General features: G+C 40.0%; 1 protein-coding gene across 1 annotated transcript in view; it reads right to left on the bottom strand.

The window, feature by feature from the left end:
• FAM186A (family with sequence similarity 186 member A) overlaps window positions 1–26,280 on the bottom strand; it is a 135,766-nt gene that overhangs the window by 54,892 nt on the left and 54,594 nt on the right. The window contains exons 4-7 of the mRNA XM_018049024.1: window positions 21,175–23,612; window positions 19,333–20,994; window positions 18,260–19,296; window positions 17,135–18,151 (exon numbers count right to left, since the gene is read on the bottom strand). Coding sequence (XP_017904513.1) covers window positions 17,135–18,151; window positions 18,260–19,296; window positions 19,333–20,994; window positions 21,175–23,612 — 6,154 coding nt within the window. The remainder of the gene's footprint in view (window positions 1–17,134; window positions 18,152–18,259; window positions 19,297–19,332; window positions 20,995–21,174; window positions 23,613–26,280) is intronic.

Genomic DNA, 26,280 nt, shown 5'->3' with positions numbered 1-26,280 from the left:
AAGCACTTACAAGCCAGGTTAGAAGACTCATAAAAATTAACTATGTCAGATAATGAAATAAATGCTAAATAGCAGTTGATCTGTTTGAGCTAACAGGAAAACATAATTAATTCTAACAAGAGGAATAAAGAAGGCTCCATAGGAAAATTTGAATATGATCTGGAGGATGTAGTACTCTCTGTTTTTTGTGCCACAACATTTGGGCCTAGATAGTTTTTTTCCATCCCCATTCTACAGGAGAGAAAAAGGAATCTGAACAAATTTTCAAAAGTCACATAATTAATTAATGACAGATTTAGGAAGCAAACCCAGATCTTTCTTTCCACAATACCAATATTTCTCAAAGTGTGGACCCTAATCACCTGGACTGATTCATCTTGTGGGGAGGAGGGAGGGTGGTACTTGTTGAATATGGGGTACCTCCCCAGACCTTTTGAATAAAAAAGCTTGGTGGTAGGCTTCAGGATCTGTATTTTAAACAAAATCTCAGGTAAACCTTACAGCCACTAAAGTCTGAGAAAAGGGGGATGAAGAATTCCAGATTGAGGGAATACTATAAATACAGGCAAGACAATGAAAGTTCTATTTTGGGAGTGGTGACTAGTATGGAACTTTTTAGACCGCAGATATGTGAAAGGATACATATTGGAGGATAAGACTGAAACAGCTGGATTATGAAAGGCCTTAGAAAAAGGTGTGTTGTGGTGTTTGGATCTAGGGGGAGGTGGGCCATGGGAACACACTGAAGATGTTTTTCTGAATGAATGTGCTTTTCATATAGAGAGGGGCTTCCCCAGTGGTTCGGTGGTAAAGAATCTGCTTGCAAGCAGGCGCTGCAGGAGACGCACGCTCAGTCCCCGGGTGGGGAAGAGCCTCTGGAGGAGGGCGTGGCAACCCACTCCAGTATTCTTGCCTAGAGAATCCCATGGACGGAGGAGCCTGGCGGGTCGCGAAGAGTCAGGCCAGAAATGACTGAAGCGACTTACTGCCACACATGCCATACATATATAGAGAGAGGTTGTGGGGGGAAGGGAATAACTTTTAGGTCTCCTTTACAGGTTGTAATTAATAGCATAGAATGTACTGTATATATGGATCATTTAATACTTAAATATATTAGCTTTCTAAATTATTTCATTTTAAATTAATTTTCCAATAGCCTCCAGGCAGACACTTTAACCTATGAGCCATCAGGGAAGCCCTCACATCCCATAGGTGATTTTTATTTTTCTACTTCTATGATCATATTTATTACATGTGTTTTTTCCCAGTTTTTTTATTGAAAAGTATAGTTGATCTACAATGTTGTGTCACAGCAAAGTGATTCAGTTATTTGTATATATACATGTGTATAAATATTATAAATGTATTTACATAGTCTCTTTCAGATTATTTTCCATTATAGGTTATTGCAAGATATTAAGCATAGTTCCCTGTGATTACATGTATTTTTAATCACATGTCATACACAGGCATCTCCTGCATCATTTCTCCATGTGTTACCAAATTCCTATCACATCCATTCCTATAAATAAAGGTGTTCTCAATTAAGCAATTGGGTAGCATTCTAATGACCATATTTCATATGGATTTGAGATATAAGCGACTGTGTATATTTATAACTGAGGTATTCACTGCAGATGGTGACTGCAGCCATGAAATTAAAAACCGCTTACTCCTTGGAAGAAAAGTTATGACCAACCTAGATAGCATATTGAAAAGCAGAGACATTACTTTGCCAACAAAGGTCCATCTAGTCAAGGCTATGGTTTTTCCAGTGGTCATGTATGGATGCGAGAGTTGGACTGTGAAAAAAGCTGAGCGCCGAAGTATTGATGCTTTTGAAGTGTGGTGTTGGAGAAGACTCTTGAGAGTCCCTTGGACTGCAAGGAGATCCAACCAGTCCATTCTAAAGGAGATCAGCCCTAGGTGTTCTTTGGAAGGAATGATGCCAAAGCTGAAACTCTAGTATTTTGGCCACCTCATGCGAAGAGTGGACTCATTGGAAAAGACTCTGATGCTGGGAGGGATTGGGGGCAGAAGGAAAAGGGGATGACAGAGGATGAGATGGCTGGATGGCATCACCAACTAGATGGACGTGTCTGAGTGAACTCCAGGAGTTGGTGATGGACAGGGAGGCCTGGCGTGCTGCGATTCATGGGGTCGTAAAGAGTCGGACACAACTGAGCGACTGAACTGAACTGAACTGACTGATATTTATATAAAATTGAGATATAAATTTAAACTAAGTTTAAGGTGTATAATGTGTTGATTTGATGATACATTTATATACTGCAATATGATTACCACTGTAGTGTTAGTTAACCCCTCTATCATGTCATATAATTATCATTTCTTTCCTGTGATGAGAAAAATTAAGATCTGGTCTCTTAGCAACTTTGAAGTTTACAAACATAGTTTTGTTTTGTTTTGTTTGCTGCACTGGGTCTTCATTGCAGTGCATGGGCTCTTTGTTGCAGTGCCTGAGATTCTCTAGTTGCGGAGCACCGGGTTAGTTTCCCCTCTGCAAGTGGAATCTTAGTTCCTGGACCAGGTATTGAACCTGTGTTCCCTGCATTGGAAGGTGGATTCTTAAACACTGGACCACCAGGAAGTCCCTATAAATACAGTGTTGTTGACTATGATCACTATGCTATGTATTAGATCTTCCCAATAAGTCTTATTTTCCACATCAAATCTTTCCTGCCGTTTTTCTCTCTGTTCACACAGTCTTTTAGATTTTTCCTGTAGTTTTTCCTTATTGAAATTATATGTCCTTATTTGGAAAAGTTTGCAGTTTCATTTCAAACTCAGAGATTTTATTGTTTATGTGTTTTAAAATATAATTCAATATCTAATTACCCAGTCTAATAGCAACCACTGAGGTATCTCATTATTTAAAATTTTCTATCTAGAAACATTTTTGTTCATTTCTTCCTACCGCTTGTTCCCACTCTTTTAGCAAATTGTACTTATATTGATAAAATCTGCCCTCATTCTAATAAATATTTTATAGTATTTGATATAGAATTATGATTCAAAGGAAGGTGCTTTAACATTTACTGAGCATCTACTATGCATCAATCATTGTGCTGGAGATGTTGTTTCTATTTTAAATTTTATGTTAAATAAAACATTTTAATAGTTTAAAATATTTCATTTAATCATCACAATCATTCTTTGAAGTATATATAATTACATTATCAGTTTTACAAATTTGAGTCAGCACATTAAAATCTTAGAGATGTTTAGAACTAGAAATTTGAACCAAACTCTTCCTGACATGAAAGAGAGAATATGACTAAGATTTGGATATAAAACTATTACTACCCTCCTACACTGTCAATGGGAATGTAAATTGGTATAGGTGTTATAGGCACTATGGAGAACAATATGGAGTTTTCTTAAAAGTCTAGAAAGAGTTACCACATGATCCTACAATCCCACTCCTGGGCATATATGCAGAGAAAACTCTAATTTGAAAAGATACATGCACCCATTGTTTATAGCAGCACTGTTTGCAGTAACTAAGACTTGGAAGCAACCTAAATGTTCTTTAACAGATGAATGGATAAAGATGTGGTATACATACATACATATATATATATATATATAAATGAAATGCCATTTGCAGCATTTGGATGGACCTAGAGATGATCATATTAAGTGAACTAAGTCAGACAGAGAGAGATAAATATCATATGATATCATTTATATTTGGAATCTAAAAAAATAATACAGGGAATTTCCTGGTAGTCCAGTGATTAGGATTCTGTGCTTCTACTACAAAGGGCATGGAATTGACTCCTAGTCAGAGAAGGCCAAAAAAAGAAAACAGATACAAATAAACTTATTTACAAAGCAGAAATAGACTTACAGACATAGAAAATAAACTTACGGCTACTAAAAGGTTAACCAGGGGGTGGGGGAGATAAATTAGTAGTTTGGGATTAACATACATATACACATTTACACATATATACATCATTAACATATACACATTTGCCAACAAAGGTCCATCTAGTCAAAGCTATGGTTTTTCCAGTAGTCATGTATAAATGTGAGAGTTGGACTAAAAAGAAAGCTGAGCACAGAAGAATTGATGCTTTTGAACTGTGGTGTTGGGGAAGACTCTTGAGAGTCCCTTGGACAGCAAGGAGATCCAACCAGTCCATCCTAAAGGAAATCAGTCCTGAATATTCATTGGAAGGACTGATGCTGAAGCTGAAACTCCAATACTTTGGCCACCTGATGCGAAGAACTGACTTATTTGAAAAGACCCTGATGCTGGGAAAGATTGAAGGCAGGAGGAGAAGGAGATGACAGAGAATGAGATGGTTGGATGGCATCACCAACTCAATAGACATGAGTTTGAGTAAGCTCTGGGAGTTGGTGATGGACAGGGAGGCCTGGAGTGCTGCAGTCCATGGGGTCACAAAGAGTCGGACATGACTGAGTGACTGAACTGCACTACACACATTTATGAAACAGGTAAACAACAAGGACCTGTACAGCACAAGAAACTATACTCAGTTTCTTGTAATAACCTATAATGGAAAAGAATCTGAAAAAGAATATATATATATATATATATACACATACATATATATATGTATAACTGAATCACCTTACAATTAACACAACATTTTGAATTAACTATATTTCAGTTTTTAATAAATAGTTTATTGCTAAAGAGTGCTAACCGCCATCTGAGCTGGTAGAGTTTTGCCTCAGAGCTGATGATTGCTGACTGATTAAGCAGTAGCTGCTGAAGTTTTGGGTGGCTTTGGTGATTTCTTTTTTTTTTTTAATAATTTTATTTATTTATGGTGTGTTGAGTCTCCGTTGCTGCGTGGGCTTTTCTCTAGTTGCAGCAGCAGGGGGCTACTCTCTAGCTGGAGTGCGTGGGTTTCTCACTGCAGTGGCTTCTCTTGTTCCTCAGCGTGGGCTCTAGAGCTTTCTGCCTTCAGTAGCTGCAGCATGTGTGCTCAGTAGTTGCGGCTCCCAGACTCTCGAGCACAGGCTCAATAGCTGTGGTGCATGGGCTTAGTTGCTGCGAGGAATGTGGGACTTACTGGATCAAGGATCAAACCCATGTTTCTTGCATTGGCAGGTAGATTCTTTACCACTGAACTATCAGGGAAGCCCTGGTGATTTCTTAACATAAGACAGCAATGAAGTTTGCCATATCATTGACTTGTCCTTTTATGGATGATTTCTCTGTAGTGTGCAATGCTATTTGATAGCATTTTACCCACACTAGAACTTTTTAAAATTGGAGTCAGTCCTCTCAAACCCTGCTACTACTTTATCAATGAAGTTTCTGTAATATTCTACATCCTTTGTTGTTATTTCAGCAATCTTATCAGCATCTTCATCAGAAATAGATTCCATCTCAGGAAACCACTTTCTTTGCTCATCCATAATGCAGCTCCTCATCTGTTCAAGTTTCATCATGAGATTGCAGCAATCCAGTCACATCATTAGGCTCCACTTTTAATTCTAGTTCTCTTGCTATTTCCACATCTGCAGTTACTTCTTCCTCTGAAGTCTTAAACACCTCAAAGTCATCCATGAAGGCTGGAATCATCTTCTCAACTCCTGTTCATGTTGATATTTTGCCTTCTTTCTATGAATCATTAATGGTCTTTTAAACAAAATATTTATTTATTCTGGCTGCATCGAATCTTAGTTGCAGCAGGCAGGATCTTTGTTGCAGTGTATGGACTCTCTAGTTGCAACACGTGGGCTCAATAGTGGTGATATGCAGGCTCAGTTGCTCTGCAGTGGGATCTTAGTTCCCTGACCAGGGATCAAAGCTGCATCCCCTGCATTGCAAGGTGGATTCTTAACCACTGGACTGCCAGGCAAATTCTAGAGTGACCTTAATGGCATCTAGAAAGGTGAATGCTTTCCAGAAGGTTTTCAACTGACTTTGCCCAGATCCATCAAAGAAATCATTATCTATGGCAGCTACTGTATAACCTTATTAAATGTATAATAAGACTTAAATGTCTTGAAAGGCAGAACTAATCCTTGATCCGTGGGCTGCAGAATGAATACTGTGTTGGCAGGCATGAAAACATCATAAAATCATTCTGCATCTTCATTAGAGCTCTTGGGTGACCAGGTGCATTGTCAATGAGCAGTAATATTTTAATCAGCTTTCTTCACAGTCCAACTCTCACATCCATACATGACCACTGGAAAAACCATAGCCTTGAAGAAGGCTGAGCACTGAAGAATTGATGCTTTTGATCTGTGGTGTTGGAAAAGTCTCTTGAGAGTCCCATGGACTGCAAGGAGATCCAACCAGTCCATTCTAAAGGAGATCAGTCCTGGGTGTTCTTTGGAAGGAATGATGCTAAAGCTGAAACGCCAGTACTTTGGCCACCTCATGCGAAGAGTTGACTCATTGGAAAAGACTCTGATGCTGGGAGGGTTTGGGGGCAGGAGGAGAAGGGGACGACAGAGGATGAGATGGCTGGATGGCATCACCGACTTGATGGACATGAGTTTGAGCGAACACAAGGAGTTGGTGATGGACAGGGAGGCCTGGCGTGCTGCGATTCATGGGGTCGCAAAGAGTCGGACATGACTGAGCGACTGAACTGAACTGAACTGAACTGAACTGACTGACTAGACAGACCTTTGTTGGCAAAGTAATATTTCTGCTTTTCAATATGCTATCTAGGTTGGTCATAACTTTCCTTCCAAGGAGTAAGCGTCTTTTAATTTCATGGCTGCAGTCACCATCTGCAGTGATTTTGGAGCCCCCCAAAATAAAGTCTGACACTGTTTCCACTGTTTCCCCATCTATTTCCCATGAAGTGATGGGACCAGATGCCATGATCTTCGTTTTCTGAATGTTGAGCTTTAAGCCAACTTTTTCACTCTCCTCTTTCACTTTCATCAAGAGGCTTTTTAATTCCTCTTCACTTTCTGCCCTAAGGGTGGTGTCATGTGCATATCTCAGGTTATTGATATTTCTCCCACAACCTTGATTCCAGCTTGTGCTTCTTCCAGCATAGTGTTTCTCATGATGTACTCTGCATAGAAGTTAAATAAGCAGGGTGACAATATACAGCCTTGACGTAGTCCTTTTCCTATTTGGAACCAGTCTGTTGTTCCATGTCCAGTTCTAACTCTTGCTTTTTTTAAATGTAGCCACCTTCATTATTTTAGCTATCTGGATAACTTGCTGCAGCTTCTTTATCAGCACTTGCTGCTTCACCTTGCATTTGATGTAATGAAGAGGCTTCTTTCCTTAAACATCATAAATCAACCTCTTTTAGATTTAAATGTTCTTCTGCAGCTTCCTCAACCTCTTTCAGCCTTCACAGAATTGAAGAGAATTAGGGCCTTCGTCTAGATTAGGCTTTCCACTAAGGGAATGTTGTGGCTGGTTTGATCTTCTATCCATACTACTAAAATTTTCTTCACATCTGCAATAAGACTATCTTTCTTATCATTTGTAAGATTCACTAGAGCAGCACTGTTGATTTCCTTCATGAACTTTCCTTTGCATTCACAACTTAGCTAATTGGTGCAAAAGGCCTAGCTTTCAGCCTTTCTTGGCTTTCAACTTGCCTTACTTGCTAAGTTCATTCATAATCTAGCTTTTGACTTAAAGTGAGAGACTTGAGACTCGTCCTTCCACTTTAACACTTAGAGGCCTTTGTAGGGTTATTAATTGGCCTAACTTCATTATTATTGTGTGTCTCAGGGGATAGAGAGGCCCAAGGAGAGGGAGAGAGGTGGAGGAATGGCCAGTTGGTGAAGCAATCAGAACACACAAAAGATTTATTATTTAAATTTGCTGCCATCTTATGTGGATATAATGCATCATTCCTTGAAACAATTACTCTTTTCACACACACACATATACACACTGTGCTTCTTGCTTCCTTTCTTTGTTCTGCTAGACTCTCTGCCTTTGCTGCCTTAATGACTCTTTTTTTTTTTTTTTCACTTTATTTTACTTTACAATACTGTATTGGTTTTGCCATACATTGACATGAATCCACCACGGGTGTACATGCGTTCCCAAACATGAACCCCCCTCCCACCTCCCTCCCCATAACATCTCTCTGGGTCATCCCCGTGCACCAGCCCCAAGCATGCTGTATCCTGCATCGGACATAGACTGGCGATTCGATTCTTACATGATAGTATACATAGGTTTCAATGCCATTCTCTCAAAATCATCTTAATAGTTCTTTGAGACATAATTCAAAAGTGTGAAGGCCTAGAAGCTTCACCTAACTCTTGTGTCTGGTCAGTCTTCTGTATAGAGTTGGTGATATACCATCATTGTTCTTTCCACCTCATTCAATATAGTCATCTGTTTGTGTGATTGTTTCTGAGGAGACTTTGAGTGCCCTCAAGGCAGGGATATGGTTTATCCATTTTTGTATCCTTCCACCCTCCACCCCCTGGGCCTAACTCAGTCCCTGTCATATTATTTAAATGTTGATGATGAACTAAATGATAAGTTAAATCCTATCTATCTATCACTACCACATTTAGTATCTTTAAGAACTTTCTTCAATACATATGGAAATGAAATGTTTCATTATCAGCACATGGTATAATTTTATATCCTCTCCATCATTCTTCTCAGGTATATTAATACTGATCATATGGTAATATAACTCTAAAACAGTATTTTCATATTTAAATATGAAATATTTACTTACAGAGGCTCTACAAAAATTTCTTTATAATAATAAAGAAATAATTTATATTATTATAAAAATAATTTATATTATTATAGTTTACATTTTCTTTCCAATACAATGTTACAGTCTTCTTGACTCAGGCATTTTTATTATGGAATTGTTCATCTGTCTGTATGTAATTCCTTGTTAGACATTGTTGGTGATTTGATCATTATAATATTAAATATTAAAGAAGAGCTTACTGAAAAATGAATGAATTGATCCTTGATGGGATTAAAGTTATGTGTATAAATTAAATATTGTGAAATGTTGATCTATCTATTTCAGTTTTTAAATGATTTTACCAAAGCAGGTCACATCATGTCACTTAGGTCTTCAAAATCTTCAATAATTATAAACAAACTTAATTGCCATATAAAAATTAAATTGTCAAAGGACTTCCCACAAAAGCACCAAGTTCATATAGTATCACAGGTAAAATCTGTCAAATTTAAAAACAACAGCTAATTTTATCATTAAATTGTTCTACAGCATAGAAAAGAAAGTTTTCACATTTTTAAAATGATGCCAAACTTAAAATTATACCAAAACTTAAAATTATACCAAAATTTGACAAAGAAAGCACCAAAATAAATAAATAAACCACCAGTCAAACTTATGAATGGATATCAGTAAAAAATAAAATCCTAAATAAAATATTAGCAAATGTAACACCCTCAAAGAAGGATACTGGGTTGGCCAAAATGTTCATTCAGGTTTTTCTATAAGATGCTGCAGAAAAACCCAATCAAATTTTTTGCCAACCCAATACAAATAGGATTTATTCCAAGGATGCAATGATAGTTTAAAACATTAGTCATATTAATAAATATTAGGAGAAAATATTTTCTCTGATAACCATGATAATGAAGTGCTGAAATCATATTTAACAAAATGTAATTTAATAAACTTAACAAAATTAAATATCCACGCTTGATTTTAAAGAAATAATGAAACAGGCTGAAGGATACTTCTTTAATATGACAAAATGTATTTCAACCCAAAAGCCAGCATTTTTTAGTGACAGATACTAGAATGATGTCCTCTATCATCATTGTATTTTTAATCAATTCATATTTGCTGCTGCTAAGTCGCTTTAGTCGTGTCTGACCCTGTGCGACCCCATAGACGGCAGCCCACTAGGCTCCCCTGTCCCTGGGATTCTCCAGGCAAGAACACTGGAGTGGGTTGCCGTTTCCTTCTCCAATGCATGAAAGTGAAAAGTGAAAGTGAAGGTGCTCAGTCGTGTCCAACTCTGTGCGACCCCATAGATGGCAGCCCACCAGGCTCTCCCGTCCATGGGATTTTCCAGGCAAGAGTACTGCAGTGGGGTGCCATTGCTTTCTCCCAATTCATATTTACATTTTAGTAATTCGCAGTGAAAGAATGACTTAAATTTTGGCATTCTGAGTTACAAAGGAATGGATAAAATAACTCCCCTCAAAATGAAATTGATTAAGGTTAAAGATGTGTTGCAGCTTTTTTAGAAAGGAAAATATAAATATAAACAATCCTTTTAAACATTCTTGAAGGTGAATTTTTCCTAGAAAAAAATAACATGAGGCCATGGAAAGGCACTACTAGCTGTTACTCTGGGTAAGTCAAATGAACAAAGGTGACCTGGTGCTGGTGGCCACATCACCAATATTTTTTAATACAGTTTTTAAGGTCTTAATCAATTCAGGCAGTCAAGAGACAGAAATGAGATATTTAAAAATTGGAAAAATCTAGATGTAAAAACATTATTATTTACAAGGGATATGATTATGTAATTGGAAAACTCAAGAATATCAACTGAAAAACTATTACATGCTTTTGAATACAGTAAGATGAATATGCCATTGAAATTGCATATGAAATGATATGCATATAAATATGCATATGAAATTGATATAGAGAGATCTAGCCTTTCTTTATACCAATAACAACCAGTTAGAAGGTGTCATAGAAGGAGAGAGTCCATTTATAACATCAAAAATAAAAACTACCAAAATATACACTTATGGAAGAATATTCAAGAGCTTGACGAAAACTTTAATAACTCCAACAGAACACATACACACACACATACACACACACCTGAACAGAAAAAAATGTATATCATTTTCTTGAATAGGAAGACTATGTTAGTAAAGATAAGCTAGGTTTTGCTGTTTTAACAAATAATCCCCAAATCTCAATGACTAACAACAACAAAAGTTTATCTGTTGCTCATAGTACAAATCCATCATAGCTTTGCAGAAAAGAACTTCATTTTATACTCTCAGGAACACAGGGTAACAGAACAGCCATCACCTTGAACACTATAGCTTATCATGCCAATGGAAAAGGAGACTCTAGAAGGTCTCAAACTGACAATGGCAAGCTCAGCACGGAAAAGACACACAATTCTGGTCACATCTCATGGACAAATACTAGGAAACAGTAGTAATAACTATCACAAAGACTCAGCATCATAAAAATAAAACTACAACAAATAACAGTAATCCAAGTCTATGCCCCAACCAGTTATGCTGAAAAAGCTGAAGTTGAAAGGTTCTATGAAGACCTACAAGACCTTCTAGAACTAACACCTCCCCCAAAAAATGTTCTTTTCAACAGAGGGGACCGGAATGCAAAAGTAGGAAGTCAAGGGATACCTGGAGTAACCTGAAAATTTGGCCTTGGATTACAAAATGAAGCAAGGCAAAGGCTAACAGTTTTGCCAAGAGAATGCACTGGTCAGAGCAAAGACCCTCTTGCAACAACACAGAGAAGACTCTATACGTGGACATCACCAGATGGTCAATACTGAAATCAGATTGATTATATTCTTTGCAGCCAAAGATGGAGAAGCTCTATATAGTCAGCAAAAACAAGATCGGGAGCTGACTGTGGCTCAGATCATGAACTCTTTATTGCAAAATTTAGATGTAAGTTGAAGAAAGTACTCGCACTACCTGGGAAGCCCCAAAATACTAATAATCAACTATTCAAGTACTATAAGAAATCTCAAAATAATTTTAAAAAAATATATTTCTCAGAGTGGAAAGGGCTTTTTAAAATAAGGCACAAAGCATTATTGAAAATATTAATATAAACATGAACTTCTTATTGTCAAATTCAGACTTATATTGAAGAAAGTGGGGAAAACCACTAGACCATTCAGGTATGACCCAAATCAAATCCCTTATGATTATACAGTGGAACTGAGAAATAGATTTAAGGGACTGGATTTGATAGACAGAGTGCCTGATGAACTATGGACAAAGGTTCGTGACATTGTACAGGAGACAGGGAGAAAGACCATCCCCAAGGAAAAAAAATGAAAAAAAGCAAAATGGCTGTCTGAGGAGGCCTTACAAATAGCTGTGAAAAGAAGAGAAGTGAAAAGAAAAGAAGGAAAGGAAAGATACACTCATTTAAATGCAGAGTTTCAAAGAATTGCAAGGAGAGATAAGAAAGCCTTCCTCAGCAAGCAATGCAAAGAAATAGAGGAAAACAATAGAATGGGAAAGACTAGAGATCTCTTCAAGAAAATTAGAGATACCAAGGGAACATTTCATGCAAAGATAGGCTCAATAAAGGACAGAAATGGTATGGACCTGACAGAAGCAGAAGATATTAAGAAGAGGTAGCAAGAATACACAGAAGAACTGTACAAAAACGATCTTCACGACCCAGATAATCACGATGGTGTGATCACTCACCTAGAGCCAGACATCCTGGAATGTGAAGTCAAGTGGGCCTTAGGCAGTATCACTGTGAACAAAGCTAGAGGAGGTGATGGAATTCCAGTTGAGCTGTTTCAAATCCTGAACAATGATGCCGTGAAAGTGTTGCACTCAATATGCCAGCAAGTTTGGAAAACTCAGCAGTGGCCACAAGACTGGAAAAGGTGAGTTTTCATTCCAATCCGAAAGAAAGGAAATGCCAAAGAATGTTCAAACTACGGCACAATTGCACTCATCTCACACGGTAGTAAAATAATGCTCAAAATTCTGCAAGCCAGGCTTTACCAATACATGAACCATGAACTTCCAGATGTTCAAGCTGGTTTTAGAAAAGGCAGAGGAACCAGAGATCAAATTGCCAACATCTGCTGGATCATTGAAAAAGCAAGAGAGTTCCAGAAAAACATCTATTTCTGCTTTATTGACTATGCCAAAGCCTTTGACCTTGTGGATCACAATAAACTGGAAAATTCTGAAAGAGATGGGAATACCAGACCACCTGACCTGCCTCCTGAGAAATCTGTATGCAGGTCAGGAGGCAACAGTTAGAATGGGACGTGGAACACAGACTGGTTCCAAATAGGAAAAGGAGTACGTCAAGGCTGCATATTGTCACCCTGCTTATGTAACTTATATGCAGAGTACATCATGAGAAACGCTGGGCTGGAAGAAGCACAAGCTGGAATCGAGATTGCCAGGATAAATATCAATAACCTCAGATATGCAGATGATACCACCCTTATGGCAGAAAGTGAAGAAGAACTAAAGAGCCTCTTAATGAAAGCGAAAGAGGAGAGTGAAAAGTTGCCTTAAAGCTCAACATTAAGAAAACTAAGATCATGGCATCTGGTCCCATCACTTCATGGCAAATAGATGGGGAAACAATGGAATCAGTGGCTCCAAAATCACTGCAGATGGTGATTGCAGCCATGAACTTAAAAGACACTTAGTCCTTGGAAGGAAAGTCATGACCAACCTAGATAGCATATTCAAAAGCAGAGACATTACTTTGCCAACAAAAGTCCGTCTAGTCAAGGCTATGGTTTTTACAGTATGGATGTGAGAGTTGGACTATAAACAAAGCTGAGTGCTGAAGAATTGATGCTTTTGAACTGTGGCATTGGAAAAGACTCTTGAGAGTCCCTTGGACAGCAAGGAGATCCAACCAGTCCATCCTAAAGGAAATCACTCCTGAATATTCTTTAGAAGGACTGATACTGAAGCTGAAACTCCAATACTTTGGCCACCTGATACGAAGAACCGACTCATTTGAAAAGACCCTGATGCTGGGAAAGATTGAGGGCAGGAGGAGAAGGGGATGACAGAGGATGAGATGGTTGGATGGCATCACCAACTCAATGAACAAGAGTTTGAGTAAACTCCAGGAGTTGGTGATGGACAGGGAGGCCTGGTGTGCTGTAGTTCATGGAGTCACAAAGAGCCGGGCACTACTGAGTGACTGAACTGAACTGAACTGAATATAAACATATAAAAATATAAATTATTTAGAAAGCAAAACCCACCAAAAGGAGAGTCTAAACACAAGTGGGGAAAGTTTTGTAGTTTATTTCACAGACAAGGGGCTAATTTTCTCAATATTTGAACAGGTCCCAGAAATCAATTAAGAAAGCAACAAAAATAAAAACAAAAATAAACAATTGGGACCTAATTAAACTTAAAAGCTTTTGCACAACAAAGGAAACTGTAAGCAAGGTGAAAAGACAGCTTTCAGAATGGGAGAAAATAGCAGCAAATGAAGCAACTGACAATTAATCTCCAAAATATTAAAGCAGCATATGCAGCTCAATACCAGAAAAATGAATGACCCAATCAAAAATTGGGCCAAAAACTAAACAGACATCTTTCCAAAGAAGACAAATGGCTAATAAACACATGAAAAGATGCTCAACATCACTCATTATCAGAGAAATGCAAATCACAATGAGGTACCATCTCATGCCAGTCAGAATGGCAGCTATCAAAAAGTCTACAAACAATAAATGCTGGAGAGGGTGTGGAGAAAGGGAACCCTCTTACACTGTTGGGAATGCAAACTAGTACAGTCACTATGGAGAACAGTGCGGAGATTTCTTTAAAAACTGGAAATAGAACTGCCATATCACCCAGCAATCCCACTTCTGGGTATACACACTGAGGAAACCAGAATTGAAAGAGACACATGTACCCCAATGTTTATTACAGCACTGTTTACAATAGCCAGGACATGGAAGCAACCTAGAGATCTATTGGCAGACGAATGGATAAGAAAGCAGTGGTACATATACACAATGGAATATTACTCAGCTATAAAAAGAAAAAAAGAACACATCTGAGTCTGTTCTAATGAGGTGGATAAAACTGGAGTCTATTATACAGAGTGAAGTAAGTCAGAAAGAGAAACACCAATACAGAATATTAACACGTATATAGGGAATTTAGAAAGACGGTAACAACCACCCTATATGTAAGACACGAAAAAGGCACAGATGTAAAGAACAGACTTTTGGACTGTATGGAAGAAGGCAAGGGTGGGATGATTTGAAAGCATAACACTGAAACATGTCTGTTGCCCTGTGTAAAACAGATGACCAGTGCAAGTTCAATGCATGAAGCAGGATGCCCAAAGCTGGTGTTCTGAAACAACCCAGGGAAGGAGTGGGGAGGGAGGTGGGAAGGGGCTTCAGGATGGGGGGACACATGTGCACCCATGGCTGATTCATGTCGCTACATGGCAAAAACCACCTTAATATTGTAAAGTAATTAGCCTCCAATTAAAATTAATTAATTAATTATTTTAAAAACAACTTGATAACCCAGTTGAAAAATGGGCAAAGCATTTGAATAGCATCGTCACAGAAAATAAAATACAGATGGTTCTTAACTCTGTGAAAAGATGCTTAACTTCAATCTATAATAAAAGTAATGCAAGTGAAAGCATGGAAGTGCCATATTTCATTCATTACATTGACAATGAACAAAAATGTTGATAGTATTTGTGGGGAAATACTCTTTTATAATGCTGACCGATATATAAATTGTTCCAACCTCTTTGGAGAACAATTTGACAAAAAATTTATCACAATTACAAAATGCTTACCCTTGATTTAGAAGTTCTACTTTTAGGAACATACATACATGTATACATATGTATATACAAGATTGTTCATTGAAGTATATTTTTATAATGCAAAATATTGAAAACAGCATAAATGTTATGTTAACCTCATCAAAAGTTAAGTAAATTCTGGTAAATCTAGACTTTGGAGAACTATAAAACTGTAAAATGAATGAGTAGACTCTTTATATATTAATATCTAAATTCTAGCTTGTTATGAAAAAATCAAACATTGTAATTTTAAATGTCTAAAGAGTGGGATAAAAGAACCTATGTTCTTTGCTACATATGTAGAAAGTATCTCTGGGTGGAATACCTGGGTAGCCCTGAAGGAGGGGCCTAATGGCCAAGAATAAGAATACTAAGGAGGCTTTTCACGCCATTTGTATTTTTTAAAATACTGCACCAGGTGAATGCAATTATTTATTTTAATTTAATATAACAAAGAAAACAAGACATGAGGGAACTGGAGAATGACCAGAAACATGTTATTTCAGATTCTTAAGTGGATGAAAGTGCTTATGTGTAAAAACAGATTTAAAAGACTAGGAACAACAACAACAACAAGACTAGGAACATTCATTCTGGGAAGAGAAAAACACACTATAGAGTAGAAAATATTTCAACAATTCTAAGGTAACCAATTTTGAAATGAAAATTTCTGTCTATACACTGAATGTCTTTCTTTTACACCTTGTTATTCCAGTGCTTAGTTTTCAAATGAATTCAGTTCTCAGAAATGTAAATATCATGAGACCAGGGTACTTTGTTTTATTCACTGCTATATCCATAGCATCTAGAACAGTGCTTGCCAAATAGTACGTATTCAATAAGTATTTGTTGAATAAATGACATAGATTGTTTCTATAATTAATGATAGCTTTTTCTATCGTTGATCTTAGTTTGACATATTATAATTTTAGGTTAGAAAAATTCTCCAAATAAGATAACACAGTATTATAAATTAACTATTTTAAAAAGGGGAAAGAATTTCTACAATAAAAAAAATGTTTTTAAAATCCCCAAAATAATAAGTTGACAACCTCAAACACAAAGGCCAAGAATTGGCAGGTTAATTTCAATTTAAAAAATCAAGACTAGAACATGTTTCCTGTAGGTCATTCTAGCATCAAAGCTGCTATGGCAACATGAAGTACATAAACCTGCCTGAAATCTCCCACTTTAATAGATCTTCTGTCCAACTTCACTGCAATAAAAAGTAAATTAAAAAAAAAAGAATCATAGGTCTTCTGGTGAATGCAAGATTAAAGTAATTCAGAATAACTGCAAGCATTTCTAAACTTTTGAAGTTGATATTTTGGAGATCAACCATGAGCCTCAAAATATATTTTAGAATCTCTGCTAGAGATATATATGAGTGAAATGGGTATTATATGACATTTCTTATTTCTAAAAAATATACCTCCTTTTGATATCTTAAATATGCTTCCATCTTACAAACCTTCTATAAGAGAATCTTTTAGAACACCTAACCTGACAAATAATATATACTGATAGCGTAATGAGGGAGGATATTTGAAATCAGGACTAAATCAGACAACTAGACACATAATATTTACATCTACCTTGCACGCTGGATCAGTCTATAGGCATTGTACTTGCGGAATAGGTATCCCAGCCGAACTTTGTCTGTACGAAGTGTCTCAATTATGAGATTCCTAGCTTCTGTGTGTAGCTGTGAAGGGAGTATAGAAGCTTTTGTGGCCTGATTTAAGAGTATCAGGTTCTTCCGCTGAGCCTCCACATCAACAAAATAGTTCTGTTCTTTGAGCTCTTGGGGATAGGAAGTGGGCACCATCATCTTGGGTTGCCTGGTATCTGAAACTGAAGTCAGTACCCAGGGCTTATTGATAGGGGGAAGTTGGGATTTTTGGTCCCATTCAGAAGGTGAGCTCTGCCGTGTTTTGAGTAGTTGAGTAGTAATAAGAGAAGGTAGTGGAGTTACAGGCTTAATGAGAGTAGTAGGAAGGGTCCCCTCATCAGCATAAGGGGCTTGAGATACTGGTGTCTTGTAATCGGTGAGATGGGACTTAAACATTCTAAATCGTTCCACGGCAAAATGATCTTCAGGTATCTGGATTTCTTCAGAAGTGTCAGAGACCTCTGCTGTTTGGAACTTCTTAGTGGTGAAAGGGGCTTGAATTACCTTGAAACTTGGAGCACTGGGATGGACTGATACTGATTTCAATTTCAGAGAAGAAATAATTGACAATCTTTCCTTCCTTTTCTCAGAGACAGCAGAGGACAAATCTTTCTGTGGCTTTTCAGGGGTTGAGGGAGTCAATGGTGTTAGGGGACGCCCAGGGGTGGGAGAGACCCATAGAGGGGAAGCTTGCCCAGGAAGGGTCCTTGGTGGCAGATGCTGCCCAAGGGTAGAAGGGGCTTGTAACCCAGGAGATTGCTTATGAGTGGCAAAGGTCTGGGATGCCTGAAACTGCTCAGAGAGTGTTAAGGGTCCAGATTTCAAGAGCTCCTGAGGGATGGAAGTAGTCCCAGAAACCAAGTGCTTCCTAGGAGAGAGAGGAGCCCAGATTTGGGGAATCTGCACAGAGGTGACTGGGACTCCAGATATAAGGGGCTGTCTGAGGTCAAGAAAGGGCTTCAATATCAGAGGTGGCTGGGGTGTCATAGAGTCCCTAGATATGAAGAATTGCCTGGAACTAAGGAGGGCCTCTGATTCAAAGGGCTGCTGTGGAGTGGGAGAGAGCCCAGATATTGGACTGGGAACTGGTGCTGGGAATGGAACAGAGGTTGATAGATCCTTAGACATTAGGGTCTGTCTGGAGGAAGGAGAAGTCTGTGGTGCCAGGGGCTTCCCAGGGTCTGAAGGAATCCTCATTCCCAAGAATTTCTCAGAGGGGGCTTGTTGAAGAGGAAACCTTGACATACGGAAAGGAGTAGAAGGCACCTCAAATACAGGGGACTCCTCAGCAATAGCAGCAGATGATACTGGGGACTCGTTAGGAGTGTGAGGAGCATGTTTTGTGACAGATTTATCAGTAATGGAAGAGATCCCAGTTTTCAGTGTATGTCCTGAAGGAGGACTAGCCCAGGGTGGTAAGGGGTGCTCCTTAAAAAGAGGAGTTCTTGATGTTAGGTCCTGCACAGACCTAACAGTAATACCCATGGACCAGGCCTCCCCTGGGGTGAAAGGAGCTTCCAAAGGTTGGATTTGTTCTGGGATGTGGGGATATTCTAAGGCATACACTTTATCTGAGGTGAGAGGAACCCCTAATTTTGCAAACTGTTCATGAGAGAGAGAAATCCCCAATGCTTGAGCCTGTCCCAAAGTGAATGGGGCCCCCAAATCCTGAGGCTGTGGAATGATGACAGGGATTCTCAGTGCCTGAGACTGCTGAGGGGTAAGAGTGATGCCCTGAGCCTGTGCCTGCTCAGGGGTGATGTGGCTCCTCAGTGCCTGGACCTGTTGAGAAGTGAGAGACACCCAAGGTGCCTGGGCCTGATCAGGAGTGAGAGTGATCCCTAGTGCATGGGCCTGCTCAGAGGTGACATGCATCCCCAGGGCACGGGCGTGTTCAGGGGTCACATGGATCCCCAATGCCTGGGCCTGCTGAGGGGTAAAGATGATGCCCTGAGGGGTGGCAGGGATCCCCAAATCCTGAAACTGCTGAGGGGTGAGAGTCAGACTGTGAGCTTCACCCTGCTGAGGGGTGATAGGAATCCCTAGTGCCTGAGCCTGTTGAGGGGTGAGAGAAATCCCCACTTCCTGGATATGCTGCAGGGTGACTGAAATCCCCAGTGCCTGGGCCTGCTGAGGGGTGAGAGTGATCCCTGGTGCCTGAGCTTGTTCAGGGGTGAGAGTGATCCCAAGTGCCTGGGCCTGCTGAGGGGTGAGAGTGATCCCTGATGCCTGAGCTTGTTCAGGGGTGAGAGTGATCCCCAGTGCCTGGGCCTGCTGAGGGGTGAGAGTTATCCCTGGTGCCTGAGCTTGTTCAGGGGTGAGAGTGATCCCCAGTGCCTGGGCCTGCTGAGGGGTGAGAGTGATCCCTGGTGCCTGAGCTTGTTCAGGGGTGAGAGTGATCCCCGGTGCCTGGGCCTGCTGAGGGGTGAGAGTGATCCCTGGTGCCTGAGCTTGTTCAGGGGTGAGAGTGATCCCCAGTGCCTGGGCCTGCTGAGGGGTGAGAGTGATCCCTGGTGCCTGAGCTTGTTCAGGGGTGAGAGTGATCCCCGGTGCCTGGGCCTGCTGAGGGGTGAGAGTGATCCCTGGTGCCTGAGCTTGTTCAGGGGTGAGAGTGATCCCCGGTGCCTGGGCCTGCTGAGGGGTGAGAGTGATCCCTGGTGCCTGAGCTTGTTCAGGGGTGAGAGTGATCCCCGGTGCCTGGGCCTGCTGAGGGGTGAGAGTGATCCCTGATGCCTGAGCTTGTTCAGGGGTGAGAGTGATCCCAAGTGCCTGGGCTTGCTGAGGGGTGAGAGTGATGCCCTGAGCTTCAGCCCACTGAGTGATAGGAATCCCCAAAGCCTGAGCCTGTTGAGGAGTGAGAGAAGCCCCCACATCCGGGATATGCTGTGGGGTGACTGAAATCCCCAGTGCCTGGGCCTGTTGTGGGGTAAGAGTGATATCTGGTGCCTGAGCTTGTTCAGGGGTGAGAATGGTTCCCAGTGCCTGGGCCTGCTGAGGGGTAAGACTGATGCCCTGAGCTTGAACTTGCTGAGGGGTGACAGGAACCCCCAGTGCCTGGACCTGCTGAGGGGTGAGAGTGATCCCTGGTGCCTGAGCTTGTTCAGGGGTGAGAATGGTTCCCAGTGCCTGGGCTTGCTGAGGGGTGAGAGAAACTCCCACTTCCTGTATCTGCTGAGAGGGGACAGGAATCCCCAGTGCCTGGGCCTGCTGAGGGGTGAGAGAAGCATCTACTTCTTGAATTTGCTGAAGGGTGACAGGTATCCCCAGTGCCTGGGCTTGCTGAGGGGTCAGAGTGATCCTTGGTGCCTGAGCTTGTTCAGGGGTGAGAGCAATCCCAAGTGCCTGGGCCTGCTGAGGGGTGAGAGAAACCCTTACTTCCTGGATTTGCTGAGGGGTGACAGGAATCCCCAGTGCCAGGACCTGCTGAGGGGTCAGAGTGATCCCTGGTGTCTGAGCCTGTTCAGGGGTAAAAATGATCCCCAGTGCTTGGGCCTGCTGAGGGGTGAGGGTGAACCCTGTTGCTTGAGCTTGTTCAGGGGGAAGTGTGACCCCCAGTGCCTTGGCCTGCTGAGGGGTGAGCGTGATGCCCTGAGCTTGAGCTTGCTGAGGGGTGACAAGAATCCCCAGTGCTTGGGCCTGTTGAGGGGTGAGAGTAATCCCTGGTGCCTGAGCTTGTTCATGGGTGAGAGTGACTCCCAAGGCCTTGACCTGCTGATGGGTGAGCATGATGCCCTGAGCTTGAGCTTGCTGAGGAGTAACAGGAATCCCCAGAGCCTGGGCCTGCTCTGCACTGAGAGCCACTCCCAAACCCCGAGGCATCTTAGGAGTAGTAGTTTTCCCCAACGCCTGAACCTGATTAAAGGTGTCCATGATTTTCAGTGCCTCAGCCTTTTCAGAAGTGAAGTCAATTTCCTTTGCTTGGGCAAGCCTAGAGGTAAGAGTGATGGACTTTGCAAGAGACACTCCAGAAAGAGGAGAGGGTCCACGTGAGGAGGATTGTGTGGAGATGGGAGTAGTGATTGGAATGCGATGCTTTCCTTCAGCCAGATCCCCTAATTTCTTAAGGTTCCCAGTGAAATCTGTTCTTTGGTGTGTCTGCGGTATGTCTTTCTGTGTGCTCTCCCACCTGTGAGACAATGTGATTGAAGTCTGACTGAGCACCCCTTCTAGTTGTTCATATGTCTTCATCTCCTTTGCAGTATTTTGCTTCTGACTTTCATAGTCCCCTACATTTCTCCTTGCCTTCTGCTTCTCCTCTCTCTCCAAACTGCTTTCTTGCTCCAGAAGTCTCACTTCCTTCTGAACCTGCATCATCTGCTGTCCTTTCTCCTTCTCCAAAGGCACACCTTGTTGTTTTGTTGTTTGTTTCCATGCCTCCAACTGCTGCTGCTTTGACTTCTGATACCCTTCTCTCTCTTCTTCTCTTTGCTTTTGCTTCTCATCTGACTCGATCTGCTTTTGTATCTTGAGTTTTTGCTGTCCCTTCCACACCTCTTCTTCCTGCCACTGTTTCTCTTTCTGTTGCCTTTGCTTTCCCTCCTTCACTGGGAGCCATGCCTCTTCCTTCTCCAAATTCTTCTTTATCATCTCAAACCTCCTTTCTTCTAGCTCTTGTTTTTCCTTCTCTTTATAGTCTGTCCCTACTGTAGAGGCTTCTGGAACATTCCTTTCACTTTCTATTTCAGTCAAGATCATTCTTATAAAATTGTCAGTTAGTGGGTCAAGCCTCTCCTGTGAAATTAAGGTGCTAATTTCTGACTGTGCACTAGTTGGTTCCTGAGAATGCCGTTCTGGCATAAATGAGACTGCCTTTCTTAGTTTCAAAGGTTTCTCTCCAATTTGTCCTTCATTTTTTATATCTTTGTATGTTCTTAAGATTTTTGTCACAGTTTCAGCCACTTTTTGGAAATATTCCTCCATTTTTGTCTTTATGGTTCCTAATTTCTCAACTTCTGATCTTTTTGATAATAACTCTTCTTTTGACACAGTCTTTTTATCCCAGGGCTTTCCTATGTTATCAATTTTCTCTTTAAGGAATGACTCTATGGCTTTCTGAAATTCTTCTAGGTTACTCTGTTCACTTTTGTCATCTGGAACACCTGATTTAGCAAGTTCAAGAGACTTGAATTTCTTCGTGAAGACTGACATATCTTTCTCTTCAGATTTTTCTTCTTTTCTTGTAGTGCTTCCTGGAGAGATACGGTGTTTCTTTCCTTTTATTTTCTCAGAGGAAAGATCAAGTTTGCTCCACCTGGATGGCTCTGGTGCGCTACTCGTCTCCTTTCTGCCATCTTTGTCTGTTGGCTCAGTGGTGAGCTCCTCTTCATTCTCTGAAGACATTTGACTTTTACTCTGTAAATGTTCCGATTTAGCCTCCCTCACTTGTTCCACTTTACCACTTGTTCCACTTCTACCACCTTGACTCTTGTCAGAAGGGAAATCAGAAGGAAAATGTTGACTTTTTGATTCAGTGAGTGACTTTGATTTGGCTTCAGGAAAGGATTTTGTTTCGTTTCTCTTCTTATCCAGTGTTTGTAATTCTAAGTGGTGATCAAGTTTGGTCCCTGTGACTTTCTGTTTACCTTTATCATCATTCACATTTGATTCAGAGGTCTCCTGCACAGACAGGCCTTTTGTACGCTTTTTTTTCTGTGACTGGAACTCATCAGCCCCATCTTTCTGAAAGGCACCACCTTTCTTCACTGATATCTTATCTTCAGTGATCTCTCCAGAAGACTTTTTCTGCTGGTCAGTTAAATCTGGAGTTGTTTCACCTTGGGCGGCATATAATTGCGATGAGTCCGACTTGATTCCCAAGGCTTTGGTCTCTTTTTGAGGGGCCTCATTTACCATGTTTTCAAATTCTTTGGTCAAAATACTGTCTAAACTGTTTTCTGTGTCAGCTTGGCTAATGGTTGATTGTGGAGAAGGCTCAGGTAACATTTTCTGTGTTGATGTGGGCAATGCTTGGTGCTCTACAACTTTGGATCGAATAAGGTGTTCATATTTTTCTTCTGCTTCTTGAAGTTTTTGCTGAAGCATTTCATTTCTTTTACTGAGATCTTCTATTATCTTCAGGGAAATCTCTTGTTCTCTTTCAACTGTCTCATTTGCATATGTATCAGAAGTATGGAGGTTAATAGCTTTCACTTCATCATTTAGTGTACTCAAAGCTTTAGAAAGGTTTACTGTTGTTGATGATATATATTTAATAGCATTGTTTTCCAGTTTATTGAACAGTGAAGTACCTATGAGTTCCTGAAGCATATCTTGGATTTCTGACACCTTTGTTTTTGTGGCAAATTGATCACTAATCATCTGATCTGGTCTTAAAGCATGAGCTGTTGCAGGTCGCTTTATAACTCTTTCTTTCCATGATTTCCATAGAGAACTTCTAGATGCTAGAAGAAAAAAAAGCATAAAACATAAATGAGATTGCATTTCTCCTTTTGTGCTGTGCTCTAAGTTTAAGACTAAGGAATTTAGCCTAAATTAACAGATAGATATAGGATGAAGTTTCATTAGGGAAGTTTGGCCCCAAAATAAATGACATTATTTTCAGAAGAATGACTCTTTCCCCACAATTATCTAGACGTTCTTCTTCCAGAGTTTAGGAGAACTCGGCTGTGACCTCAACTTACTTTAGGTTACAATTTTGAGATTAGCTAGGATGAATACCAAAATTTTCCTTTGGTTTTACGCTTGGTGCTTTCCATTTTCTTTAATGGGTTCTTATCTTTCTTTTTTCTCTTTTCTGAGTCAAAGCTAACCTTAGTTGTTTCAGAAGGATCACTAAAAATTGAAGGCAAACATTTGAAGGGATTTTCAAAATGGCTGAATGAGAAACTCAGCAAATTTTTCCCAAAAGTACAAGAAAAAAGCTGAGCAAAATTGCCAAAAACAACCATTTTAGGACTTTGGAAACTGACTAGAAGCATACAACAAATTGAGAAGAATTAGTTCAAGAAAAATTTGCTGTGATGTTTTAGCTTGTAGCTGCTTCTATCTCCCACTCCCTAGCCCTCTGGCCTGGTAGTTCTACCAGAGTAAAACAGGCTGTGAAGACTGACAGCTCTGCTGCCTGAGGGGGTTGATTTGATCTGAAGCAATGCAATATTATAACAATACTACTTTAACCCATAAACAGATTCATTAGCAAAGAGTATAAGCCTTACTAGATAATCTGGATTAATTGATGATTGACTGATCATTGACTGACCACTAAGCTATGCTGAACCAAAAAAAAAAAAACCCCTAAAATTCAGGCTTAAAAATAAAAACAGGGGTTTCCCTGGCAGTCCAGTGGGTAAGACTCCTCTGGTGGGTTTGATCCCTGATCAGGGAACTAAGATCCCACAAGCCTTAAGGTCAAAAAACTAGAATGTAAAACAATAGAAGCAATAAAGACTCAGACATCAGATTCAATAAAGACTTTAAAAATTGTCCACATTAAAAAAAAACAACCACTGTGTACACCTGTGGCAGATTCATGTTGATATATGGCAAAACCAATACAATATTGTAAAGTAATTAGCCTCCAATTAAAATAAATCAATTTATATTTTTAAAAAATTAAAAAAAATTAAAAATTAAATTAAATTAAAAAAAACCTTAAAAGCAAACCAAGTGGAAAAATTGGAGTTGAATAGTACAATAACGGAAATGAAAAATTCACCAAAGTGGCTCAACAGTGTATGTGAGCTGACAGAAGAAAATAACCAGCAAACATAATGCTAGATTACTAGAGACTGTCTAATCTGAAGAACAGGGAGGGAAAAACAATAAAGAAAAATGCAAAGGCTCAAAGATTTGTGGGAGACCATCAGGCATACCAGCATACAAGCAATAGAGGTCCCAGAAGAAGAGAGAGGGGCATTTAAAATATCTGAAGAGAGGACTTCTCTGTGGGCCAGTGGCTAAGACTCCATTCTCCCAATGCAAGGGACCGGGGTTTGATCCCTTGTCAGGGGACAAGATCCTACATTCTGCAACTAAGAGTTTGTATGCTGCAACTAAAGATACCCCATGCCCCAGTGAAGACTGAAGACCCCATGTGCTAACTAAGACCCATCACAATCAAATTTTAAAAATATATAAATAAAAATACTTTAAAAATATATTTGAAGAAATAATGGACAAATGATCCCAAATTTGTGGGAAAACATTAATCTACACATTCAAGAAGCTCAGCAAATTCTAAGTGGGATAAACACAGAAAGAGCCATACATGGAACATCATAGTCAACTGTTGAAAGCCAGACAAAATAAGAATCTTTAAAGCAAAAAGAGAAAATGACTAAACAATCAAAGGAGACTCAGTTAGAACCTAGGAACCACAGGAAATTTAATGGGTTACTTCTTACTGGAAACAATGGAAGCAGAAGTCGGGGAATGATATATTCAACGTGCTGAAAGAATAATGTGTGTGTGTGTGTGTGTGTTAGTCACTCAGTAGTGTCTGACTCTTTGCGACCCCTTGGACTGTAGCCCAAGCTCTTCTGTCTACAGAATTCTCCAGGCAAGATTACTGGAGTGGATTGCCATTTCTTTCCTAGAATTCCATATCCAGCAAAATTCTTCTTCAAAAATAGCTACCAAACTTGATGCTATATTACTAGAAGGTAATACATCATTCCCTGGAATAACACTCTTCCCAAAGCACACGCATGTACAACTCTCATGTTGTTGTTCAGTTGCTAAGTCTGTCCGACTCTTTGCCATCCCATGAACCACAGCACACCAGGCTTCCCTGTCCTTCACTATCTCCTGAAATTTGTTCAGACCCATGTTCATAGGGCCAATGATGCCACCAACCATCTCATCCTCTGTCACCCCCTTCTCCACCTGCCCTCAATCTTTCCCAGCATCAGGGTCTTTTCCAGGGAGTCAGGTCTTTGTATCAGGTGGCCAAAGTACTGGGGCTTCAGCTTCAAAATCAGAACTTCCAACGAATATTCAGGACTTATTTCCTTTAGGATTTACTGGTTTGATCTTGTAGTCCAAGGGACTCTCAACAGTCTTTTCCAGCACCATAATTTGAAAGCATCTAATTCTTCGGCACTCAGCCTT

This window comes from Capra hircus, chromosome 5 (assembly GCF_001704415.2).
Source record: "Capra hircus breed San Clemente chromosome 5, ASM170441v1, whole genome shotgun sequence".
Lineage (NCBI taxonomy): Eukaryota > Metazoa > Chordata > Mammalia > Artiodactyla > Bovidae > Capra > Capra hircus.
The sequence above is the reverse complement of the archived record's forward strand: the minus strand, read 5'-3'. Positions and strand labels throughout refer to the sequence as shown.